This window comes from Schistocerca gregaria, chromosome 11 (assembly GCF_023897955.1).
Source record: "Schistocerca gregaria isolate iqSchGreg1 chromosome 11, iqSchGreg1.2, whole genome shotgun sequence".
Classification (NCBI taxonomy): Eukaryota; Metazoa; Arthropoda; class Insecta; order Orthoptera; family Acrididae; genus Schistocerca; species Schistocerca gregaria.
In genome coordinates, this window is record NC_064930.1 from 26,509,801 (window position 1) to 26,537,430 (window position 27,630).

The 27,630-nt window shown below is 43.4% G+C and overlaps 1 protein-coding gene across 2 annotated transcripts in view; it reads left to right on the top strand.

Annotated features, from left to right (window-relative positions):
• Positions 1 to 27,630, top strand: part of LOC126295506 (autophagy-related protein 9A-like) — a 166,426-nt gene that overhangs the window by 9,657 nt on the left and 129,139 nt on the right. For both annotated transcript variants that reach the window (XM_049988085.1, XM_049988086.1), the window contains exons 2-3: positions 6,616 to 6,787; positions 12,049 to 12,226. In XM_049988085.1, coding sequence (XP_049844042.1) covers positions 6,661 to 6,787; positions 12,049 to 12,226 — 305 coding nt within the window. In that variant the 5' untranslated portion in view covers positions 6,616 to 6,660. The remainder of the gene's footprint in view (positions 1 to 6,615; positions 6,788 to 12,048; positions 12,227 to 27,630) is intronic.

Consider the following 27,630-nt stretch of genomic DNA (forward strand, 5'->3'; position numbering starts at 1 on the left):
CACACGAAATCTGTCAGTGAAATCGCTCGAAGTGCTGGCGACAGTTCAGCTCACACGATGACTGTGTCCAGAGAGTTGAGGAGAGTGGGCTGCACGGGTTGAGCAGCTGCTCATAAGCCACGCATTTCTGTAATCGGCACTAGGTGGCATTCGAAACAGTGTAAAGAGAGATGCCACTGGACAGTGGGTGGCTGGAAATGAATGACACAGAGTGACAAATGGTCCTATACCCTGTGACAGTCCGACAGAGGGTTCAGGTTTCACAAACACTTGGAGAACTTAGCTACCATGACGTGTAATGCCGACAGTGAAGTATGGAGCTAGTGGTGTTACAGTACGAAAATGTTTTTCGTGGTTAGAGTGTGGTCCCCTTATTTCACTTAACAAAATGTTAAATGCAGAAGAATTTGAACCATTTTACACTGCTGTGTAATGTGGACAGTAGGGGAACAGTTCAGGCACGGCGGTGTAGCCCGTCGTATAGCGGCATCTGTGAGGGTGCGTGCGGTTTGTGGGTGGTGGCATTCCAAGAATGGACTGGCCCACCACGAGTGCCAACTGCACCCTGTGTGGCACCTCTAGGACAAATCGGAACATCGACTTTGACTTGTATCCTGGCGTTCGATGTCACTACCTTTTCTAGTCTCGGCCCTCGGAGAATGGGCTGCCGGCTTGTATCCTGGCATTCGATGTCACTACCTTTTCTAGTCTCGACCCTCGGAGAATGGGCTGCCGTGCGCTCGCAGGCACTGGGGTACCCTACTGAAGGTGTCCCCGGCAGAGTTAATATTGTCACGAAGGCAGAGATGACATGCCCTGTATAAAGTAAACTAGTAAGTGTCCAGATACTTTCGACCGAATGATGTAAGTACGTTTTTTCGTACAAAAATATCTGTCGGGTCATCACCATCAGTGACTTGACAGCCTCGTGTGAGCCCTAGCCTTCCACGAATATTTCATTCTTTCCTGTTTAGTCCTCAACTCCTGTGTTTCTGAGTTCCAGTTTTCCTTATGTCCTTTCTGACACCTTCCTCACAAGTTAACTTTTGTTTTCCACCTCACATTTGTAATCAGTGAGAAGTTCTATTTGGAAAAGCTGGTGCACCGTAGGTGCCGAAACATCTGTCAGAGAAACAGAAGAATGAGTGTTTGCCTGGTTGCTCTATTGGAATATGCAGAGTGAGGAACAGATTTTGTCACTCGTATTGTGGCACGTGATGAAACGTGGTGCCACCACTTTGGTGCCGCTTTCGAAGAACGAGCACAGATTGACGGCATCGCTCATCCCCGAAGGCCAGGAAAGTGACGCTCAATTTCTTTTTCGGCAGAGTAGGAGAACTAGTCGTCGACCGGCTACCGCAGGGTGCGACAGTTAATGCCAAGCAGTATTGCTGTACGTCGCCGAGGCACGAGCGGGACGTCGAGAAAGTGTGCAGCAGCCAGCTCTCGTAATGCGTAGTGCTTCTCCGCGACAGCATTTGACCACACATCGTCAAAAAGACCCTCGAGCTCATTCAAAAATATTGACGAGCAGTCCTAGAATGTCCTCTTTACTGCCCCGGCATCTCCCCGTATGACTTGCAGATTTTTGGTCCCTTAAAATGATATCTGAAAGGTTAGAGGTTAACTTGTGACAAGGAAGTGCACAGCACTGCAGAAACCAGGATCTGTCCGCAGCCGAGGAGTTCCTTCACTGAAGCTATCCTCTCTGTTCTGTGCGCCGGCGTCAGTGGGTCGAAGTCTTTGGCAATTATGTAAAGCTGTACAGTTCTGCATGAACTGTAGTTGTAATAGTGTAACATATAACTGTAGCCTTGTTTTCATTTGGACATACCTTATAATTCCAGCGATGTATTAATCTAAATCATCAAATTTTAGTGTGACTGTGAAGATATTCTTCAATTGAATAAGAGTTTCCCCTTTGGAAGTACTTTACTTCAGATTTAAACTACACCTCATTATCTAAATGACATTAAATGGGGGTTTGGTAGGTTGTTGAATAGATGTGTATGCACATGTCTGAATCCTTTGTGTAGTAATATTTACACTTTGAGGTCTCGCTAGGGTTGGTTTAGGTACTAGTGTTATTGTTGTGCTATTAGCGTGAAAGCAGAAATATTAGTAACGACGTAAGTATGTCAGTGAGTTTGTACCATTACACCATTATGGTCTGCATATGCCAGCACCAGAACAACGTGGTATAGAATTCTTACTCAATTTCTCATCCACTTGTAATCCAAACAACTGTTTTGTCATATAATTCCAAATGCATTTCACCACCTGTGCAATCATCTGTGGTATTCTTTATTGAGTTATTTAAAATTTTAACATGTTTCAAGTAATAATTATTCTAACAGAATTAAGCTTAAACTTGTTTCTGCCTGTTGTTGTCATTACCTTAATGGAAGGTTCACCATCTTTTGGTTCAAAAAATCAATTTTTTGAAATTTCATTTTTGGACCCATAAAAGTGTTTAGAATCCGCCCCTGAATCGGTTTTTCTGAATACGGAACGGAAATGTTTGTTATTTTCATGGTTGAACAAATAAATTCACCTGCCTGAAATTGGCCTTTATCACACACCTTTTTTTGAGGATGAGTTATTGTACTGGTGCTTTGGAGGAAACACACAAAATTCAAGTGGTTAGACACTGGACTCGCATTCGGGAGGACGACGTGTCCGGCCATCCTGATTTAGGTTTTCCGTGATTTCCCTAAATCGCTCCAGGCAAATGCCGGGATGGTTCCTTTCAAAGCGCACGGCCGACTTCCTTCCCCGTCCTTCCCTTATCCGATGAGACCGATGACCTCACTGTCTGGTCTCCTTCCCCGAAACAACCAACCAACCAGCAAAATTCAAGTGAATGTTTGAACACGTGTGTTTGGAAGTTAGTCCCCAAGCATTTGCATTCTGGAGCGAAGAGTGTGGAGATTGGGACTTCATGGCAGTGAGCAGTTTCAACGAAGGGTATTCAGTAATTCTGAAGACCATGACAATGATGTACTTCACCCTGGGATTCTATTCGACACAGTTCACCAAGCATTCGGACGACCACTGAATTCAAGTGGCCGAAAACCGCTTGTCGTCGGCCATACGAGCGGCTCTGAAGCAGCGAAGGATGACCCAGATTGAGCAGAACGACCTCTATGAGGAAGAGGAAGGACTGGTTTATGGACCCGGAATAGAAGATTGAACGTACATACCACAATATATATGTAGTCAAAACTTCAAACGCCTTTTTCTCGAAATGACATTTTTTTTCACGCGGTATGGTAACTTCAAATCTACTGAACTGATCGGCAAGATTCTATGTTTCCGACTAAGGTAACTAAATTTTCTAGGAGATGCACCACTTTTATTCTGATCCATCAACTATAAATATTTTTACTTGGCCGACGAAGTTGAAAACTTGATGGATTTTTTTTTTTTTTTTTTTTTCAAATGGCCGCCATTTTGTTTCCTATGGTCCAAATAAAGCGAGGTAAAAGTACTAAAGAATCTTACGTACTTCACTAATGTCATCTCAATTTTGATTTCAGACGAGCCGGATGACGAGTGATATACCACGTGTGGAGTTCTACATTGAACTTTTGTTTCGTTCCAACGGCACTTCCGCCTTTGCTCTTGTGGTCAAAAAAATCCAGTTTGTTGAGGAAATGTCAATAAACATTCTGACCAAATTTGACATTGATAGCTGTAACACATCCCGAGAAAAAAATTCTTAAAGAACATGCTTTTTTCGGGCCAAAGATAGTAAATTTCCCCTTAATTTTCTCTACACTGTTGGTTTATGCAGAACCCTCTGTGCATTACTGTTTATTGGTAACTTGTCATCTGCAATTAAATGGTGTTGCTGTGAGTTTTGCCGATGAACAAATCACTTTATATGCAAATGTAGTTTTGTTGCACAGAAGTGTTTAGCTACTGTATTTTTTTATCTCTTACAGTCAGTTTAGAAATATCTGTTTTTTTCTGTTGAAATTCACGCAGCCCAGATTGGTACCCATCTTATAGTTCTGCTTGTGGGACGCGGAGATGCGCTGGCCCCGGATCGAATCAGATCAGCTTGACAGATTAACGATGAGGGTCAGTGAGCTGGCATGCCTGGAAGTGGTTTTTAGGCAGTTTTCCACATTCCATTAGGTGACTGCTGGACTGGTACCAGAGTTGCGCCTGAGTTAAAGGATTTGCAGACGTTAAGAAAACTTTTGCTTTCGTTCACCTGTTGACACAGGCAGCTGGGGTACACAACCTTTAAATTAACCATGTCAAATTCATTAATAACAATGCTCGACCTCGTTGCAATGTGGGACAATGACACAAGAAAAAGAAGAAAGATCTGCTGTTGAAATGCATACAAAAAAAGTGACATATGTTTTGTGGAACCCCACTTGTGAGCGCTCTGGGGTGGCCGTGCCCCCCCCCCCCCCCCTCCTTCCCACACCACCCCTTTCCCTAGCTCCCAAGGAAAGGAAAAAAAATATAGTGTAGTCAGATGCTTTTCTTTCAAAAAAATGATTTAAAAATTAGTGTTATATAGGTTTTTAACAGGGCATAACTGCAGCTATTTTATTGCAACTTACATGTTGGCATTCGTCTTCCTAGATATTAAAAATACTCTGTGCCCCCTGTCAACCTTGACCAGTCCTCCTACAAACGGGTGCCTTGCTCTTGAGTAACAGTTTTTCATAATTTGTGTGTCGTGGATTTCAACAACAGATCAGAAAAGATATTTTGAAATTAACTGCAAGGAATCACAAGATATGGCCTCCAAATATATTTGTGCAGTAAAATTATGTTTTTAGGTAATGTGAGTTGATAACTTACCTTTCCAACTCAGAGCTATATCATTTAATTGCAGATGACAAGTTATGAATATACAGTAATGTGCGAAGGGTCCTGCATAACCCAATAAGGTAGTGAAAATTAAGGTAATAACAACAGCAGACAAAATCTGTGTTCAAACCTAATTTTGTTAGAACAGTTACACTATGTGATCAAAAGCATCCGGACACCTGACTAGAAATGACTTACAAGTTCGTGGCGCCCTCCATCGGTAATTCTGGAATTTAGTATGGTGTTGACTCACCCTTACCCTTGATGACAGCTTCCACTCTTGCAGCCATACGTTCAGTCATGTGCTGGAAGGTTTCTTGCGGAATGGCAGCCCATTCTTCATGGAGTGCTGCACTGAGGAGAGGTATCGATGTCCGTCAGTGAGGCCTGGCAAGAAGTTGGCATTCCAAAACATCCCAGAGGTGTAATATAGGTTTGAAGTCCGGACTCTGTGCAGGCCAGTCCATTACAGGGATGTTATTGTCGTGTAACCACTCTGCCACTGGCCATGCATTATGAAAAGGTGCTCGATCATGTTGAAAGATGCAATCACCATCCCCAAATTGCTCTTCAACAGTGGGAAGCAAGAAGGTGCTTGAAACATCAATTTAGGCCTGTGCTGTGATAGTGCCACACAAAACAAGGGGTGAAAGCCCCCTCCTTGAAAAACATGACCACACCATAACACCACCACCACCTCCAACTTTCGCTGTTGGCACTACACATGCTGGCACATGACATTAACCCGGCATTTGCCAGACCCACACCCCTCCATCGGATTGCCACATTGTGTATCTTGATTTGTCATTCCACACAATCACCCAATGTTTATGCTCCTTACACCAAGTGAGGTGTCATTTGGCATTTACTGGCACGACGTGTAGCTTATGAGCAGCCGCTCGACTATGAATCAAAGTTTTCTCACCTCCCGCCTAACTTCCACAGGACTTGCAGTGGATCCTGATGCAGTTTGGAATTCCTGTGTGATGGTCTGGATAGAAGTCTCCCTGTTACACTTTACAACCCTCTTCAACTGCCAGCGGCCTCTGTCAGTCAACAGACAAGGTCGGCCTGTACACTTTTGTGCTGTATGTGTCCCTTCACATTTACACTTTGCTAAAACTTCAGAAACAGTAGACCTAGGGATGTTTAGGAGCGTGGAAATATGGCCTACAGACATATGACACAAGTGACACCCAATCACCTGAGTACGTTCGAAGTCCACGAGTTCTGCGGAGCCCCCCAGTCTGCTCTCTCACGATGTCTAATGACTACTGAGGTCGCTGATATGGAGTACCTGACAGTAGGTGGCAGCACAGCACATCTAATATGAAAAATGTAAGTTTTTGGTGGTGTCTGGATACTTTTGATCACATAGTGTATTATTTATAACATGCTCACATTTTTCCAAAACTGAATAAAGAATAACCAATGATGACAGCACAGAGGTGCTGAAACTTGTTTGAATTTATATACAAAATATCGTTTGCATAATGGCAGACCTGAAAGCCAGTGATTTTTGTCTGCAAACACAGCTGCTACAAAAAATTCTAAACTGAATGACGAATGATTTGAACAAATTAGTCCCCCTCATAATGATAATTTCATATACCGTTTACACCATTGCCATAAACATAAGGTAGGGTAGTGAATCATCCAGTGTTACTCCATTTTTTTAGAGTCACAACTCTTGATAACATTTTCTTTGCTCAGATTGTGGTGTTAGCAACCAAAAAAAAGAAAAAAAAATGCGCAGATAACAGACATTTCTGTTTCCAGGGGAGGCCTCGCAGTCCGTGAAGCGGAGACCGGCCGACCGTCAGGATGACGGCCACTCTGGAGGCGAGCTACCAGCCGCTGCAGCCCTTCGGGGCTGACCCGGCGGACACCGGTGACGAGACGCCCCAGGAGAGCGGAGTCATGATCCACGTCGTGCCCGAGAGTGGCCGCGGTGAGTGTGTGCACGCAGCGAGTCGGGTCGAGTCTGTACTGTTGTGGGGTTGGAGAGGAAGGTAGAGGGATGAAGGAAGAGGACTCTGATGTCTGGGTAATGGGAAGAGTATTGAAAAGTCACCCAATACCCTGGCTCAGGGCAGACTTGGCAGGTCCCGTCTGGTAAGTCTCCTGTGTCCCAGGGTGTTGGGCGACTTTTCAAAACTCTTCTCATTTCCTAGACCTCACCAGTCCTTTACCTTTGCCCCTTGTCCTCTCCCTTCAGCCCTTCTGGCAGGAGGAGGATCCACTGGTTCCAAAACCTTGCAAATTTAAATGCCCTTATATGTATGTTCTCTTGCTGCCACTTGGCGAGTATATTTTTTTATCTATCCAGTTACAGTGGAATATTTTAAAGAACAGATTGTACTTGTAAAAGCAATCAAGAGTTACAAATATGTAAATTATTTATTTTGCATTTCACCCAGCTATGGCTTCATCAGATAATCTGAAAGTACATGGAGAGGACAAAGTTATGTATAACTGGTACATTCATATCCCATATTACTGAGGTGATTTAGTAGCATAAATTTGGAAAAGAGACAATGTGTAAAATGTTAAAGACTTGCCCTAAAATTAGTGACAGGGGTATACGTCACATTAAAAATGAATGCCGACATAGAAGATACTAGAAGTGAACAATAAGCAAATGTCATCTGGGTGATGAAAAAGCAGAGTGACACGTGTGCATGAATAAAAATAGAATTAACTTAGGTAAAGCAAAAAGGCACTCATAGCATTAGAGAATATGCCTGTGTGCACATAAAGACGAACTTCAAAAAAAGTTTTGCATCATCTCGGTTCTCGAACCTGTACAGAAAATTGGAATAGAGATCAACATAAACATTATTTCTGCCCATTTTATTGCTCATGAAAACTACACATTGCATGTTATACCACCATACAGTTAGACCTTCAGAGGTGGTGGTTCGGATTGCTGTACACACTGGTACCTCTTAATACCCAGTAGCACGTGCTCTTGCATTGATGCATGCCTGTATTTGTCACGGTATACCATTCACAAGTATATCATTGCACTTTTGGTCCAGATTGTCCCACTCCACCAGCTGGGGTGGCCGAGCGATTCTAGGTGCTACAGTCTGGAATCTCGCGACCGCTACGGTCGCAGGTTCGAATCCTGCCTCGGACATGGATGTGTGTGATGTCCTTCTGTTAGTTAGGTTTAAGTCGTTCTGAGTTCTAGGGTACTGATGACCTCAGATGTTAAGTCCTGTAGTACTCAGTCACTTGAACCATTTTGTCCCACTCCACAATGGTGATTCAGCGTAGATCTCTCACAGTGGATGGTGGGTCACGTCATCAATAAACAGTTCTTTTCAATCTATCCTGGACAGGTTTGATAGGGCTCGGGCCTGGAAAACATGCTGGGCACTCTAGTCAAGTGTTGTCCTTATCCTGAAGGAAATCACTCACAAGATGTGCACAATGGGGGCGCAAATTGTCGTCCGTCAAGACGAATGCCTCGTCAGTATGCTGCCAATATTGCTGCACTATCTGTCGGAGTGTGGCATTCGTGTATCATACAGCCGTTACGGCGCCTTGCGTGACAATCAGTCGTGTACGTCGGCCGCACATAGTGCCACCCCAAAACAGCAGGAAACCTCCACCTTGCTGCACTCGCTGGACAGTGTGTGTAAGGCTTTCAGCCTGACTGGGTTGCCTCCAAACACGTCTCCAACAATTGTCTGGTTGAAGGCATATGCGACACTTGTCGGTGAGGAGAAAGTGATGCCAATCCTGAGTGGTCTATTTGGCGTGTTGTTGGGCACATCTGTACCACGCTGTACGGTGTCGTGGTTGCAAAGGTGGACCTCACCAAGGACGTCGGGAGAGAAGATGCGCATCGTGCAGCCTATTGCACACAGTTTGAGTCGTAACACGACGTCCTGCAGCTGCACGAAAAGCATTATTCAACATGGTGGCGTTGCCGTCAGAGTTCCTCCGAGCCGTTATCCGTATGTAACGGTCATCCATTGCAGCAGTAGCCTTCAGGCAGCCTGAGCGAGGCATGTCATCGACAGTTCCTGTCTCTCTGTATCTCCTCGATGCCCGAACAACATCGCTTTGGTTCACTCTGAGATGCCTCGACACTTCCCGTGTAGAGAGCCCTTCCTGGCACAAAGTAACAATGCAGATGCGATCAATGCAGATTGCGGTATTGACCGTCTAGGCACGGTTGAACTACAGACAACACAAGCCATTTACCTCCTTCCTGGTAGAAAGACTGGAACTGATCAGCTGTCGAACCCGTCCATCTAATAAGCACTACTTATGCATGGTTGTATATATATATACACACACACACACACACACACACACACACACACACACACACACACACACACACACACACACAGGTATATAATTTTGTCCTCCCATTGTACTTTCCAACTATTTGATGAAGGCCTAATTCTAATGATTTGCACATCATGCATGCATTAACGATGTCTGGAATAGCTTTGAATCCTATACATAACCAGTTGAAGCATGCATGGCAGTTTTGACTTCTTGCAGTACAGCAGAATGAGAGGCATATCATGTTTTTGTTATAACTTCTGTCATTTGTTTTTATTCTCTTAATGTAGTAATTAATAATGTAATTTGTTTTACTCCCATTGTAGATTATGAAGATGGGTATTGTGTAGCCAAAACTCGTAATTCTATTCAAGAAATTCTGTGCTCGAGAAAGTTATAAATATTTTATAGTCTTGTACAAATAACAATTAAAAACACAAAATTCACTACTGTGTGTAAAAATAGATTATAAAACATACTTTATCATATATTGGGGAGGCAGAAAAATCGACAGTGGTGCAGCCTAAATTCTGTATCACTACAGCTGTCAAAGCTCTTTTATTTCAACCTTTGTTGGGATATACCTTCCTTGGAACACATTTTCAGCATATGCTATCACCTCTGTTGCTCCTTTTCCTCTCGGACACCATTTCCTATGGTTTGTTGACATTTATAAAAAATAATCTCCTATGTACAGGAGTCGGACAAAAATACGGAAATTCGGCTAGAAGTGTGTGCTCAAACATCGGTGCATGTAGCGGCTGAGGCTACGGGCCATGGTGTCGTATTTGACCGCAAACAGAACCTGCACAATGTCTGAAATACACTGAAAGTGTCAGTGAGAACAGTATTGTGTGTAGCTGTTAGTGCATTACATTGGAGCTTAGTGCGTTTGAACACGGGAATTTTGTCAGTGCCGATATGGTGGGTGCCTCTGTAACCGAGATAACTGAAGTGTTTGTCATTTTGAGAGACATCGTATCAAAGACTCGTACTGTGTACAGGGAAATCGAAAAAATATTGTCCTCCAAGTCACGATGCGGACAAAAATGTGTGTCGAGCGATCACGACAGATGGTCGTCGAAGCACATTTTGATGAAAATTAAGAGGATGAAAGCTGAAAAAGTCATTGCAGAACGGAATGTTGCACTCCTGGACCCTATTGACACCGAAGCGACACGAGCGGAGCTCTGTAAGCAGGTAATTGTAGGGCGAACGGGAATTTCACACTGTACCTATATTCTTAGAGAGTGACGGGGGACCAGTGACGATTTGGGTAGCTGTACTGTGGTATTCCGCGGCCCCTACGGTTATTCAGCCAGGTCGTATTACTGCCGAGGATTGTGACTGTTTTGAGTTGTCAGGTCCGTCGCAGGGTACAGCGTTTGTTTCCCTGTGGTGGTTCCGTGTTCGGAGATGATAGAGCCACCGTTTGCACAACTCGCATCTTCGGAGAACGGTTTTGTGAGCGCAATGACAAATTGTCGCATCTCCCCTGGCCGTTACAGTCGCCAGCTATCAGATATTCTACCGTATCTTCCTTTGTCGTCGGCGTTGTCGTTGTTGCTGTGAGGCACCGTTATACCAAGTGGGAAGGCGCGTCGATCTTAAAGAGTATGAGATAAGGTAACTTTAAGTCACTGACAACACAAAACAGTCACGGCAGCACCTGATCCCAGAATAGCTGCAGTAGTTAGGATCTACGAACTTCCCCCTCTTGACCAGGTCCCCAAAACTTAACTCTACCTTAACTCCCAAGTTCCATCGAAACCCTTTGATTAATGGTTTTGGTTGCTCGACACCAGCAGTCAATGATAATGATACAGTATTTTGTAATTGACTCTTCTGGTGTAGCCACTGCCCTCCACGAATGTTTGTAAGGCGTAAGACAATTACACACTTTTCTCTCCGGTCTGCTATTATTATGGGTTCGCGTAAAAATTAACGTTTTTCTCCTTTTCATAAATTGGAGTCAGCTCTCCGCGATATTTAAAAAAAAAAAGAAAGAAAGAAAGAAAGAAAAAAGAAACGGCCTCAATACCGTGTCCCTCATGGGATGTGTATAGATTTATCCCACAATTGACCACCCTGTAGGTGTACTCAGTTTAATGACTACTCTTGGCTTCACAATGCACAATTAGCACTTCTTTCCTTTTTTTTACTCCAAGAGTAAATGAAAAATGTGACGCCGTATCATCGGCTTCATCAATGTAAAGCAAAACACCTCAATGTGCCCAATTTTACCTCTTCTTATATGATTGGCTACCTTACTCATTAATTTACTATATATTATTTCCAATAACACTAAACAGGTATCACCGTTATATTTTAATTGCATTCAAAAGCATTTCATTATTATTATTATGACCAAACAAATGGAAGCAAATTGCGCGGCGTGCATTTTTAATGATAGCCAGCCTTTATTCGTGCAATATTATATATAAATATACAGACAGGACCGAAACATTGATCTCTCTACCGTAACCAATAGAGGCAAATATGCTATTCAAGTTCCGTTACATCTATCTTGACTCGTATTATTACAATATTACTGATCCTCTACAGTTTCCTGCAGAGAATAGGGTCCACCTCGAGCATCGTTATCTGAGCTTGCCACTATTTTGCAGGAATTGTAGTATAAGATTCCCGCAGAAACTGTGCGGGAGGTGTATTTACCCATTTGGAGATGACTGGAAGCTGTTGTGAAAGCCGAAGGTTTTCCTACGCCGTATTAGGCACAGTAATGTGTTTTGTTTTTTGTGTTTGCATGTTTCTGTCCGATCCCCTGTACCCGTGTAGCCGTTCAACTGGACTTACTGACGAGGTACCGGTGTTTCGATCGGATAATTGTCCGTGAGGTGTCCCGTTGCAATGCGGATTGCATTCTGTTCCGTTCTGTCGCAGCACGCTGGAACCACGTGGAGGACCTGGATGCGTTCTTCACGCGCATGTACCACTACCACCAGAAGCACGGCTTCGCCTGCATGATGCTGCAGGAGCTGCTCGAGCTGGGCCAGTTCGTCTTCGTCGCCGGCTTCGCCACCTTCCTGCTGCACTGTGTAGACTACCCTGTGCTCTTCAGGTACGCGGCACCTTCGTTATATTGGAGTGCGCGTAAGGCGACAGCTGGTGGGTTCGCTACACGGTGGCGAGGGCAACTTTAAGCTCCACCTGGTAGTGACAGACTGCAGTGTGCACTTCGGGATTTATTGTCGATTTTTGTGACAGCAGTGAGGTTATTCGGCATTTTTGGTGTCGTAAAGCAGAGGTTGTATTCGAGGGAGATGTACTTGAAGGCAATACTATAGAAGTGGAAGAGGATAAAGATGAATGCGAGATGGGAGTTACAATATTGTGAGACGGGAGTTACAATATTGTGAGAATAATTTGACAGTGCACTGAAAGACTCAGGTTGAAACAATGTCCCGGAAGTGTACGACATTCCTTGAGAGCTGTTGATAGCCTTGAAAGAACCAGCTGTGACAGAACTTTTCCTTCTGGTGTGCAAGGTGTAAAAGACAGGTGAAATACCCTCAGACTTTGAGAAGAATATTATAATTCCATTTCCAAAGGAAGCAGTTGCTAGCAGGTGTAAAAAGTATCAAATTATCAGTTTTTTGAGTCACAGTTGCAAAATATGAGGGTCATTCAATAAGTAAAGAGACAAATTGATCTGGAGGAAAAAAGCATTTATTTTTAAAAAGCAATACGTTTTCTACTTTTCAACATAATCCCCTTGCACATTTATGCACTTGTTCCAACGGGCTACAAGCTTTTTTATTCCGGCTGCAAAGGACTCTTTATCCTGATGTTTGAACCAATTTCCCACAAATGTTTTCACATCCTCGTTGTCCTGGAACCTCTTCCCATGTAGTGCCTCCTTCTGTGCACGAAGTAAATGGAAATCACTGTGTGCTAAATAAGGACTGTAATAGGGATGAGGCAGTACTTCCTTGCCCATTTTGTTGTTGGTTTCACGGGTTTGTTGAGCAATATGAGGATGTGTATTGCCTTGCTGGAGAATCATACCTCTACTCTGAGATCCACGACATCTCTCTGGCTGGCTTCACCTCGTTTAAAAGCAAATTCGAGCAGTATTGGCGTTCATTGTACGCTGTACGTCCAGATAATCACAAAAAAACTGGACCTTCAGTATCCCAAAATACTGTCAACATGACTTTTCCTGCTGATGCTTGGGTTTTGAATTTTTCTTGACAGGTGAGTTGGTGTGCTTCAAGAAAATGGAAATCAAATTTTGGCTCATAATAGTGAACCCAAGTTTCACCACAAGTTAAAATTTTGTTGAGGAAGTGCTCACCACCTCTTTCATAACATTCCTTTGCCTCTGTGCACTCTCAACCCTGTTTCCTTGTGTAGCTGCGTCAACTCCTTTGAGACCCATCATGCGCGTGTTTTGCTTGTTATAGATAGTGTTATGAACTGTACCAGTACTAACTTGAACCTTCTCGACAATCATTTCCACAGTCACACAGTGGCCAACACGAATACTGTCATCAATTCGACATTCAAGTGAGGGAGTTGAAAGTGCAACTCATCGGCCAGAACAGTGTTCGTCAGGCACTGAGTCGCAACCATTTTTGAATTGCTCCATCCCACTTGTAAAAATTTGCATGATTCGTACAGCCTTCACCATAAACTTTAGACATTTTCTAGTAAATATTCACTAGTGTCTCGCCTTCGGCAAGTAAAAAACGAATAACAGAATGTTGTTCAACTAATGTAGATGTTTCAAGCAGACTTGCCATCTCGAAATCTGTTTTTGAGGTTATAAACAAAACAGTGCGGATACATCAGCTGATCAGTGCTTAAGCCAGTGATGCCAACTTAAAGCCATAAAAGTACCAAACTTGCCTTACTAACGGTTTTTTCCCCTGACCAATTTGTCTCTTTACAGAAGAATGAAAAAACTCCTACAAGCTGACCTCAGGGAAAATCAGTTTGGATTCTAGATAAATGTAGGAACACACGAGGCAGTACTGACCCTGTGACTTACCTTAGAAAATAGCTTAGAAAGACAAACCTAGATTTATAGCATTTGTAGGCTTAGAGAAAGCTTTCGACAATGTTGACTGGAATACTCTTCCTCAAATTCTAATAGTGGCAGGGGTAAAATATAGGAAGCGAAAGGCTATTTACAAATTGCTCAGAAACCAGACAGCAGTTATGGGTCAAAGGGCACGAAAAGGAAGCAGTGGTTGACAAGGGAATGAGATAGGATTGTAGCCTATTGCCAATGTTATACCATCTGTACACTGAGCAAATAGTAAAGGAAACCACAGGAAAATTTGAAGTTGGAGTTAATGTTCAGGGAGAAGAAATAAAATCTTTGAGATTTGCCAGTGGCATTATAATTCCCTGTAGAGGCAGCAGAGGACTTGGAAGAGCAGTTGAACGAAATGAATAGTGTCTCAATATGTTGATAAAAGATGAATATCAACAAAAACAAAATAAGGGTAAAGGTGTTTGGTCAGACTAAATCAACTGATGCTGAGGGAATTAATTAGGAAATAAGACACACAAAGTAGTAGTTGAGTTTTCCTATTTGGGGAGCAAAATAACTGATTATGATCCAAGTAGAGAGGATATAAAGTGTAGAGTGGCAATGGCAAGAAAAGCATCCCTGAAGAAGAGAAATTTGTTAGCACCAAATATAGACTTAAATGTTGGGAAGTAATTTCTGAAGATATTTGTCTAGAGTGTAGCCATTTATGGAAGTGAAACATGAATGATAAACAGGTTCGACTAGAAAAGAATTGAAGCTTTTGAAATGTGGTGCTAGAGAACAATGCTGAAGATTAGTTGGATAGGTTGTGTAACTAATAAGAAAGTAGTGAATAGAATTGGGAGACACACCTTGACTAAAAGAAGAGATTGGTTGTATGCTACATTGTGAGAAGTCAAGGAATCACTAATTCAGTGTTGGAGGAAGTGGGGTGGGGAGGGGTGGGGGGCACGGGAGAGGTAACATTTGTAGAGGAAAACCGAGAGACGAACACAGTTAACAGATTGAGAAGGATGTAGGGTGCAGTAGTTATTCATATTGGAGAGCCTTTCACAGAATATTGTAGTGTGGAGAGCTGCACAAACTAGTCTTTAGACTGGAGACCACAACAACAAGGTGAATATTATATTAACTGAAGTTTTTAAAGCATAAAATTTTAGCTAGTGACAGTCAGAAGCAGAAATACTGCCAGCATTTGGCACTCACTTCTGCATTGCAGGGGTACGTGAAGACTAGAGTTTGGACTGTGGCATGATGTGGGACGGAGGTTTTGACATGAGTTCTGTAGCGTACTTAGAGCTGAGTAAGTTCTGTTGAGTTTAGGGTTTACAGAGGGTTTTATTAGTAAAAATGTCCAAGTTTATGTAGCTCGGAAGGGCAAAAAGGTGATGTACATAGCCCAAAGAAATACTGAAGAGATAATCTGTAGAAGTTTAGAGAGGTTTAACAATAAAAACATTCTTTCAATGATTTCTTGAAGCCTTCAGCTGCCATTCTCTTAATTTCCTGTACTAGTGTACAGTTTTGGCGTTAGGCCATTTCCAAGTATCTTATGGATGATTTTTTTAGTAACAGATTGTCATATATGTTGTTACTCCTGTGACATTATGTTATGCTCATAAATTAGTTCAAGGTGTTCACACTATTTTAGGAGCACGTTGCTTTCCTGTAAAAATGTATAAGAAATAAAGAGAATGGCAGCTGAAGGCTTCCAGAAATCATTCAAAAAATTCGTCGCAGCTGCGGACCAGATGGCATTGAAAATAAAAACTTTATTTGGCCGGTGAACTACCTTCTCGAAAATTGTGAAAGGAGAGGGGGGAAACATTTCAAACAAAGTGAAAATGAAAACATCTCTGTGGTATAAAGTGGACATATGTTTCAGACTAGTGTATGAGAAGACTTAAGTATAGACTGTGCAATTGTCACTGACATTTTCAGATGTTCATCATCAAGGTCTTACATAGCAACAGTCTTATATTTTGTTATGTCAGTAATAAGAAGGCAGTCCAGAAAAATTAATAACCGATTTATTACAAACCTAGTGATCTGTTTCTCGTAACAAAAACACACGGGTAACCACTCCAGTGCTTGACACACATGTGGATCATTGTGTGTAATGTGTAAACAAAATTGTCTCATGTTAGATACAACTGACAGAGTTCCATTTTGGATAAGATGAAAATGTGATTTTTTTTTACATAGTGTGTTCACCTAACTTACTTAACAAGTTTCCTGCAAATTAAAAATTCGACAACATTGTCAGAAGATGCATTTTCATAAACTGTTCTTAATCATCTTAATAATTTTTGCTGCACATAAAAGTAAAATCAAAGTACAGTGTAACTCATCCAGAAGACATTGCCACTTCCATATTTGTACATCGAATAACTTGCCCGTTTGAGCAAGTCGAATGAAATGTGATGTTTCACATTAGTTCTTCACCAAACAAATGCCACACACTGACAACCCTCTTGAGATGGAGAGGAGATAGTGAGAAGAAACTCCCTCATCAGAGAATATGCTGTCGATTTTTTATTTGTATGAAACAGGAAACTTTCTGTGAGAATGTTCTTTTTCCCCGAGAAACTTCTCCTGGGAATGTTTCCTTTTTTATTTGTACAACCACTTCTCCGTATAGAATGCATTGTGCACCCACCTTCTTGCTTGTGCACCACTGCAGTGACAGACAATTTTGACTTCTATAAATTCTTTCTTTTTTTTTTCCTGCAATTCTCAGCATATTCTCCATTTCATAAGGCTCGTCGTGTTCCAGTTCTGTCGAACACGATTTAATTGGTGAAGTTTTAATACTGTTGTCTGTTACCTCTTATTGCTCCGCTGTGGCCTTGTGTATGGCTGTAACAGACTTCCTTCCCTCAATTGTAGTTATTGCTGTAAGGAAATTACACTGGGTTCCAAATTTTCTTAAATAATATACAAACACCTTTCATATAAAAAGCCACGTACTGTCCATTGACATCAACTGAATAGCACCAAATTTATGTCAATATGTAACATCCGACATGAAACTTCTACAACATAGAAGGCTATGGAAATAATGAATCGGAATGACCTTTCATTAAAACTTCATTTGTCTGGGTGGATGTCATAACTCGAGGACTCGGTGCTCCTCCAGAGTAGGGTGACAATGCTAAGAGTTTCTGCACTCTCATTCGTGCCACTGCTTCCTCTCACAAAACTACTGCATTCGCCTTCCATCTCAAAAACACACGTCGTCCTTCAGCTTACTGCTCCGTGTGTAAATAAAATAAGAAATGGGCACAATATTTGTGCTCTCCTCGATGATAACTTGTTTTACGGTTTTCGCGTGCAATTACTGTTTGTCAGTAAGGGTACGCATGGCTACATCTCTCTCCTCTGGCAAGGTGTGTAACACCACAGGGCTGTGCAGGCTACCCAATTAATCTTCGCCTGTGCTCAGAAACCTGTCTCCTGTTTCCATATTTTAAGCTATAGTAACTTTCAGAAAGTTTATACTATGGTACTAATTTTGCATTAAACAAATACAGGGCGTACTTAAAGTCCGGGAACACTTTAAATTATTTATTGCACAAGAACTAAACATTGTACAGATGGCATACATATTGCATTTTGAAGAGAAACTCTGAAAGCTTTTTTTTACAAACACAGGATGCACGACACACTGATATGAATTATGAATGTCTCTCGAACGCGCTCCACATTCACTTCAAACTGACATTGGGACGTCCGCTTTTCTTTGCCGGGCACAAGCAACCCGTCATAACGTGTTTGTTGTGCCAGCAGTAAATGACCTTTCTTGTTGGTGGCTTCTTACCATACTTGGTTCTCAACATCTGTGAAACAGATGTAGACACTTGTTTTTGCCGACACACGGAGAGCTTGCTCCGCACCTGAACTCGACACATTTACGACTAGCGCTGACTATTGGCAAATTACCAAACTACGCTGTGGTGATATACGTGGAAAAAGGCTTTCGGGGTATCTCTTCTAAATGACATATGTATGATATCTGTACAATGTTTGGTTCTTGTGTAATAAATAATTGAAAGTGTTCCCGGACTCAATGTACACCCTGTATTTAAACATTTGTATTGGAACAATGTAATGTCCTGGTCTCTTTCCTTTTCTCACAATCCAACTGCCTTCATTCCACCCCAGGAATGTCATTAATCTCATTATTAACTATTTGCCTCTCTCATTAATATCTTTAATTACATATTTAAGAAAATCTTTGATTATTGTGCTACACCCTTTCTGATGTTAGTTTGCAGTTAGGTATGTTAACTGATGAAACATCGTGCTCAGTGTTTTCTGTGTGTGATGAGTAGCAGTCGCTACTGTTAAATTGTTGTTATTCTATCCCAGATTTTTCTTTATTCAGGCACATTTCATAACTACATAAGATTTTAAATTCGGTGGCACTCGGTATGAGGCCACATCGCCAGATGTGTCGTGCCATCCTGAAATAGGCAAACACGACTGTGAGAGTGCTTAAAATACACTATGAGATGAAAATCGGCACATAAATTTTTGTGGTGGCATTCTTTGATAAATGTTTTTCTTGCCGTGTCAAATCAGTTCACTATATCAAGTTTTTGATGACTTCCTCTATCATCATTATCAGTAGTTACCTGTAGGTCACATGGTACATTACTAATTTTGCAAAATTATGTCATAAAGATGATGGAGGAACATTGGTAGCTATGCTGATTTTGTTAGATGGTGCGTAACTGGAGCTAGTAATAGCAGATAAATGCCAGTATATGTAAGAGGCAGTCACATGAAACTGGGACACATTAAAAAAAGTAAGTAAATTGTTTATTTTTTTCAACAATAGTCCCCGTAAGTATTCATACGTTCAGCCACTGTGACACGAGACAGTCAGTGTCATCACAGAAAGATGTGTGCGGTTGTAGCCAGGCGTGCACCTCTTCGTCCGAAACAAAGATGACCAGGAATGTCTTTCTTCAGGGCTCCAGTAATGTGGAAATCGTGAGGGGAGACATTGGGACCGGACAGTGGATGTGTAAGGGATTCCTGTCGAAATTTCCATCCTGTATAATCAAAATGGTGCACAGTCACGATGACATTTTTCTCAGACTGCAACGGCCCGCTGCTCGTTGGCTTTCTGGAACACATTGCCACAGTTAACAGGCACTGGTATGTGGATACTTTGCAAAACTTGAAGTGTGCCATAGAGTCCAAATGCCCAGGAACATTGACGGATGGCAAGATTCCGTTACCCCCCTCCCCCCCAGATCCGACCCTCCCCCATCCCCTCCTCCTAGAGAGCTTACCACTCTTTGGCAGCTTAGTGCTTGGCCACCACAGGGCCCCAGCCTTTGCAGCAGCCATTCCCTTTCCGTGCTGCATGTCCATCCTCGTGTAAGTCTTTTCCTCTCTATTGGGGAATATGTCTGGGATATTTTTCAGTTTGTGTTCTGAAGTTTTAATAGCCTGACATCGTACCCTTCCTCCGTTTCAACATTTGAGTGTCCTCCCCATTTCTTCTTCCTCTTCGTGCACTGCTGAAGGGGTTATACATTTGACGTATAACAGGTGACTTGGTAACGCATAATTCCCAGTCCTGGATCGACAGGTAGAGTTTGTATGTACCCCCTGGGGGAGACCAGGCCATGGAGGGATGATTACCTGAGCTGCTAACTTCCCAAAGTGCCGATTGGTCCCTCTTTCAGGTGTTCAGGGGGTTGGGTGTGAACAATCGCCCGAGGCAGGTGAGACCCCCCTCCCTCCGAGGGGCCCTCCAATTGGAGGGAGACCACTGTCGGAGATGCTGGTAATTGTGGGGGACTTCTTTTGCAGTGAACCACTCCTCTTCATCTCAGTGTGTGTCTACAAAAGCCAAATGCGATGAGGCTAAGGATTCAAAGACACTGTCTACCACCTTGCTCTTGTTTACCCAATGGGACTTTACCATGGGAAACAGATAGTGATTTTCGAGCCCGACAACCGCTTCCAACTCCTCTCCTCCACGGCTAGCTCGTTTGTGTCGAGGCCCGTTGGGCACAGAAGTCTTTGTGCAGTGTTATTTGTGCGCAGCTGCCTGACAGTGTGACCGAGGAAGAAGTCTAGACTTAGCTATCTAATAAGGGCGTCAGTGCAGTCCACTGGGTGATGAGAACTGTTGATGCCACCCCAGTTCCCACATGCACTCTTTTTCTTTCTTCTGATCGAGTAGTGCTTCTGTCGAATATCAAATCGGGCTACGAAGTTGTCACTGTCCGACCGTTCGTTCTAAACCTGGTGCGTTGCTTCCAGTGTCGAGAGCCACACTCGGATGTCCTTTAGAAGTCCTGCCAATTGCGCTGTTTGTGGTAGGGATACTCATGAGGGCAGGTGGCGACCACAGTTATAACGGAGACTGTGCTGCCTTGTCCTGCGAGTGTCCCGTGTATCTTGCGGACCATCCGGGAGATCTGGCTGAAGGAGAAAGTACTCTACCCTGTCGCTCGCAAGTTGTCGGCTTGTCGAAAGCCCTCCGTTTTACCACCCGGCACTTACAGTACCGTTCTTCCTACACCTCGCTCCACGAAGGACACAGCTGTGCAGACTTGCGACCTACATTTCGGCACTGCACCTGTAAAATCGTGGTAGCATCCCTGTCTCCTCTTAGAACTGTGCAACGAGCCACTAAATCCTCAACCCCAGCAGTGAAATCACCTGTACACAGCCAGCAGGCCAGAAAGGACAATAGAAATATTCAAGCGAAGTTCTCTTATGTCCCTCTGGCTGACAACCGTCAGAGTCTTCACGTGCTGCCCATAAAGACTCTAAGAAATCGAATAAAGGCAAACAGTCTTCTTCTTCTCCGTCTCGGATGTCCTCTTCTGTGGTATCGCCACACACCTGGCTGACCTCCCATTTGCCAGTGCGCACCGCCTAATGTTTTTCTGCCCCGAAGCTTGCAGGCTGAACCGAGAAAAATGCCATTGCCCCTGTAGATTTCGTGGGACAGAATCCTCCAACCTTTGTGCCCTGTAACAAAGAGTCTTCCAAGGCTGGCACTCGGCAGCTGCCTCGGTGGATTGCCCTTCGCTTGTTCCCTCCTCCCTGTACCCTATTACGACTCTTCTCCAGGGGAATCTTCGCGGCACTAAATCCGACAAGGAGTCGTCGTGGCTGCTCTTGGAATCGCTGCATCCCCTTATTTTCTGCCTCCTGGAAATCGAACCGTGTCATTGAACACCTAGCTGCAAGATGTCGCAGTCTGGATTTTCCTTCCTCACTTCACCCCTTCTCTTTGTATCGTCTACAACCCTCCATCTTTCAGTGTCACCAGGGCAGACTTCCTCTGGCTTATTGGTCGACTTCCTCACACCTTTTAGCTGTTCGGTGGCTTTAATGCGCACAATCCCCTTTGCTCTTCCGGAACCTGTCAGACATGTGCCCTCTCGGCTGACCTTATCAGTCGACTCGACCTCGTCTGCCTTAACACGGCAGCACCTGTGTTCCTTCAGAGTCCGCACACACCTATTTCCATTTGGACCTGTCATTCTGCACTGCCCAGCTTGCCCGTCATCTCGAGTGGTCCGTTGCCTCAGACACGTACTCGAGTGACTGTTTCCTGCGTGCTACCGTTTGCGGACTCCTAGCCCACCTACGTGTAAACCCGACTGAGAGTTTTCTAATACCGACTGGAGGCTGTACTCCTCCACGGTGACCTTTCATGAACAACATTTCCCCAGTTGTGATGACCAGGTAGAATATTCTTACAGCCACAGAATGTTCCCTTCTTCTCACTTCCCCTCTGTGGCACTGTGTCCCGGTCCCTTGGTGGACGGGCCACGTCGTGACACAAGTCCTGCGCGGGTACTTGCTATCTGCATTTTTAACCGTCATCCTACTGTGACAAACTACATTTGTTACAAACAGATGCATCCACAATGTTGTCGCAGTCTTCAGAATAGGAAAAAAATAACATTCTGGATTTTATTTACTGGTTCTTTTAACAGTTCCACTCCCTCTTCCGTTGTGTGGGCCAACCTTTGACGCCTATCTGGGACCCAGGTCCGTTCCCCAACTTCCGACCTGACCATAGCAGATGATGTTATTGTGGACCCTACTACTATCTCCGACACCATAGGCCACTATTTTGCGGACCTTTAGAGTTCCACCCACTATCACTCTGCCTCCTTCCATCGAAAATGTGTGGAGGCAGCTCGGGTGATACCCTTCTCCTTACAGAATGGTGAATGGTACAGTGCTCCCTTTACTAGGAGGTAGCTGCATCCTACTCTCACTTCCTCCTCGATCTTCTGCCCCAGGGGCAGAGAGTGTAACATTCAGGTGTTGCAGCACCTTTCTCTTGTGAGCGAGCACTTTCTCCTTCGTACGTACAATCGCATCTGGGCAGATGGCGCATTTTTCGGACACTGGCACGAAGCCACTGATAGCGACAGCTAAACCAGTAAGGATAACATCTTCATTCTAGCTACTGGCCCATTTCTCTTACCAGCTGTGTTTGCAAGGCGATGGAACATATGATTAATGCCTGGTGGAAATACCAGACTGTGGCCATATTCTTTTATTTGGAGAAAGCTGAAGATACCTGCTGTAGGACGGGTATCCTCGATACTCTCTATACGTGGGGCTTCCCGGGCCGCTTGCTGCATTTCGTGCAGGAATTTTTAGAAGACAGTTTTCGAGGTACGTGTGGGTTCTGCCGTGTCTGACACCTTTATCCAGGAAAACGGCGTGCCTCTGGGTTCCATCCCGAGTATTGTCCTCTTTGTTACAGTCATTGACCTCAATATGGCCCAGGCATCTCCGACTCCCTGTTAGTTTACAATTTTGCAATCTGTTGCAGTTCTCTACAGACTTTTCTCCTCGAGTGGCATCTTCAGCAATGTGCCGATCATCGGTTGCGAGTCTCTATGCAGAAGCTGCTGAACTACCGCCAGCATACCAGCACGATGTCCACCTCAGTGGATAAGCGTGCCACACTCGGCTATGCATCCTGTGCCTCCTCTGATAACTCCTTTGCCTGCCGGTACGGGATGCGTTCCCCTTAATTGTTACATCCTGGAGTTTACTTTCAGCCAGTAGTCTGGCAGCTTAACTTCACACTACCTGCCACTTTCCCAATGGTTGTCAACCTTTTACCACCTTCACTTCGTGCAGCAGACCGTGTTTGTCTCGGATTTCATTTGCTTCCTAAGGAAACTACTCCAGATTCAATCTGTCACTGTAAGTTTCTCGATCTTTTCATGGGACTTAGCAATAGTACCTTTGCGTACACTGATCGTTCTGACCGACTGTTGTATTGAGTGTGCCTTCATCGTCGGCTTCCAGAACAGTGCTCAACATTTACTGCAGAGCTCCTCGCCCTCTGTCGGGACTCCCCGTGGCAACACGGCGTTTTTAATTCTGAGTGTATACACTCCAGGACAGCTGGGGAAACTGGTAAAAACCCAGAATTTTTTTCATCTGGGAGAAAACTGGGAAATTTGGAATTCAAGGAATTTTTCATTGTTCCACTTTTCAATTAAATTTTGGTAGTTTTCAGTGGTAAAAACTGATACGCTGACAAAGAATTTTACTTCAGCCTGCTACTGCAGAATATCGCCCCAATGAAACATAAAAGGGGGGAAAAACCCAAAATTAAAACTTAAGCTTCAAATGAAACGTGCTATTTACGACAATAAAATACAGTGCTCACACAAGCATCTACCAACAACAAAATGTGTCACAGGCTTTAGGATGGAGACTGTGCAATACTTCATAAGAGACAGCTTCCAATTTGCGTGACGTCACAACGGCTTACGTTAGGTTTGTCTGAGCAGTTGCCAGCAGGTCACGCACATACGCAGTCGAGTCACGTGTGAGCGATACCTCCTCTCACTTCTGGCTGCGTGAAGTGTAGCTGTTAGCTGTTACCAGCACCAGCAACAGCTGCCAGATGCTACCCGGAAAGTTTTTCTGTCGCACCCAAACTGCCAGATTTGTGCATGCGCAGAGCAGTCCAGAGTTGTAGTGGGGAGGGGGTAGCCTCCACATAACCCCTGTTGACGTTTAGTGATTTTGCTGTTTCCTCTTTGTTTACTCTTACATCGAATGAAAGAACAATGCTTTTTTATGGCCAGGAGGTATCAAGTGAATTAAAATACATTCACATAGTTATGAAAGGCTAAAATATATTATTACTTTGTTTTCTGATTTTATTTTGTTTCCAGGTTTTTGGCAGTAGGGCATTAATTGTCTTGTAGAACAATGAAGTTATTTTTGTGAATTTGCTAAAGAAATTTGGCTTTTATTAATATTTTCTCCATAGACAGTCAATTTATTTGAAACACTAATGGTTAGTGTGGACTGTTTGCCGAATTACGAGTGCACGTTTTTATCTTCTGGCAGGCGTGACATTATGCCGTAAAAAAGAACCGAACACGAGATAATTTCGATGCTTCGGAAACTAACGTGCTGTGTTTGGTGGAATTGGAATACGTACATTCGTAACGTGAAAATATGCAGCATATTGTACAGCAAAAATATGCAGCCTACGTGTTACTATACATCAAAGATCTTTTCAAAACTTGGAAAGTTTTACAGACCTGAGGGGAAAATATACTGACACTTGACACGGAAAAAGTGTATTTTTAACCAGGAATTTTTTTTTTCTTATCTACTTATGCACTGTGTAATTGTGTCATATGCTCAAATTTCTCAGTGCCCTTTAGAGCCTCTGTGTGATGTACACAGTCCACAGTGCAATGGGTCCAAGAAACCTTCCACTCGATAACTGTTGATGTTTACATGGTTTCTCGGTCACGTCGGTCTGACGAGAAACGAGACTGCTGGCGAGGCTGCAGTCGTCCTACCTCAGCCCACTAGTTCTTCCGTGCCTTCCGATGATCTCCATCTGTCTGTCAGCAGGTGGTGTCACTTTGGCATCACCACTGGTCTTCTCTTCATGGGAATGAGCTCCGGGTTATTGAGCCGCTCCCATCGCATCAGTCGACCTACACTCGGTTCTCTCACTGTCAAATCATTTTAGCTCATTAAGCACTGTCATTTTAGCTGTAGTCCTTTGTTAAGTGGTGATCTCCCATCACTTTGTGCTCACGGTCAACAATCTTTGACTGTTCACTATTGCCTGACCGAATGCCCTTTTTTAACCACTTGACATTGTAATGTACATTTGCCGTGTGAGTTATTGGCCGTTTTAGAGAAGAACACACGGTGTGTTGACCGTGTTTTGCTTTTTATACATTGTAGAAATATGTGAAGGACATTTAATCTTTAGTTCGGGACCTCCATTGTCTCTACGGTGTATTTTGTGGGCCGTTCTCTAAGAGGAAGTCCTTATCATTAGCTCCCTTTCTCATATTAGTGTTCTAAGGTTCTGACATAGGTGTGCATGACCTTAGTTGTTTTTGCATCCTAAAACACAACAAAGAGTGATTCTGTTGTAGGATAGTGCTTGCCCATATGTGGGCCACATGGTGCTGAAATCTTTTTCAGTATGTCGAAGGATATTCACTGGGAAACTCTTACAGATGCTCTATACAGTCCTGATCTCTCCCTGTGCGATTTCCGTGTTTCCCCAGTCGTGAGGAAAGGCATTTGTGGCCATTGATTTGCTTCGCATGAAAAGTTGTACAGTTGTGGTTCTGTAGACAACCACAAACATTTCCATGGATGCACTGACTGTCTTGCCTCACTGCAGGATAAATGTATTAACAATATGGGGATTACTTTTGAAACAACAGACAATTTACTTACTTTTTTTCCATCTGGTTTCATTCTTGTTTTGTTGGCGTTTTCATTTAATAAAATGCCAAATGCATATTTGCAAAGTGCCTTGCTCTTCATAATCTGTAGTCAAAATACCTTTCCCCCCTGCTCTTTCTTATCCACATATGCATTGTGTAATTGTGTCATATGCTCCAATTTCTCATTGTTCTTTAGAGCCTCTGTGTGTTGTACAAGTGTGGTTTCGGAACAGAATAGAAAAAAAGTAATCACATCACTGAAAGTTTTTTATTTTTCCATGTAATTTCCTTGTAGATTGATGCACTTGGTCCAACGATGTTCCAGTGCCTTGATCCCACTTCAAAAATGAGTTTCCTCCATGCCTGCAAAATAGTTGTCAACTCTGGCTACCGATTGTTTTGTTTGAGGTGAATCTTCATCCGCCAAGAAAAATTTTTAGTTTTGTGATGAGATGTAAGTCTGATGGAGCCATATCTGATGTATAAGGTGGGTGTGGCAACAATTCATACTTTAGTTTGTTTAATTTTGTCATGGCAACGGCATGTGTGTGCAGGCGCACATTGTTTTGATGGAAGATGACTTTCTTCCATGCTTTTTCACGTATTTTTGTTGAAATTTGTCCAGGAGGTTAGCACAGTATTCTCCAGTAATTGTTTTCCTAGGGGGAGACAATCTACAACCAGAACCCCCTTCGCATCCCAGAACACTGATGCCATGATCTTTCCTGCTCGAGGTATTTTCACATAATTGGCTGAGTTCTTAATGTGATAACAACAGTGCCCCATAAGGGGTTCTAAAAGTGTAGCAAAATATTTGGCCAGTCTGTAATTGTGTGAATTGAAGGTGTCCGGTATTGGCCCCAGAACACATGTTAGAAGGAGATTCAAGGAGCGACAAAATGGTGAAAACTGGGAAGAGGAAGAAGAGACATTTACTTTCCTGCAGTACTTAGGATTGCTGTCAGCCAAAATTGTGATGCTACTCAAAAGATGGCACAAAAACTGTCTTGTGACCACCACTGAAGACAAAAGACTGGCTCTGCTTAAGAAGCACCAAAAATGAACATACCAGGAGTCTATGTCATTGCTCGTGAGTGTGGCCGGCAGTACACTGGGCAAACACGGCACTGTATTTCAAAACACTGCCAGGAGTGCTTCGGGGCATGTCCAACTGGGACAGACAGAAAAATCGGCAACAGCAGAACTTAGGTTTGAGAAACACCACACCTTTGACTTTCGGAACACCGAGGTGCTTTGTCGAGCGACTCACTATCGGGACAGTGTTACTGAGGAATTGTCAAAATATGGATTCGTGACAGTCGTGTAAACGGAGATAGAGGATACTGACTAGGTGTGGCACGGCACCTGGCACAGCCAGACTTGAAGACACAGCCGGAATGCCCACACAGAGCTCCCACTAACCCCACCACTGCAGCCTCGCCCTTCCCCGTCAGCCCACCGGCCAGGCTGTACGCGATCAGGTGAACTGAAATAAATATCACAGCATCGGCATATAGTGACGTGACGTCGTCAGAATGTGACAAGTGTCACGCTTGTCGAGATCTCGCAGTATTTTGATGCTGCCATCTGGCTGCAAACCTGACAGTTTTTCACTGACTTGCATTCACATTCACATATAATTGTTGTGTATGACAAGAATGAAACAATATGACAACAGTATTGTTAAATACTCAGCTTATAACATTTCAGTACCTTACTTTATCTACA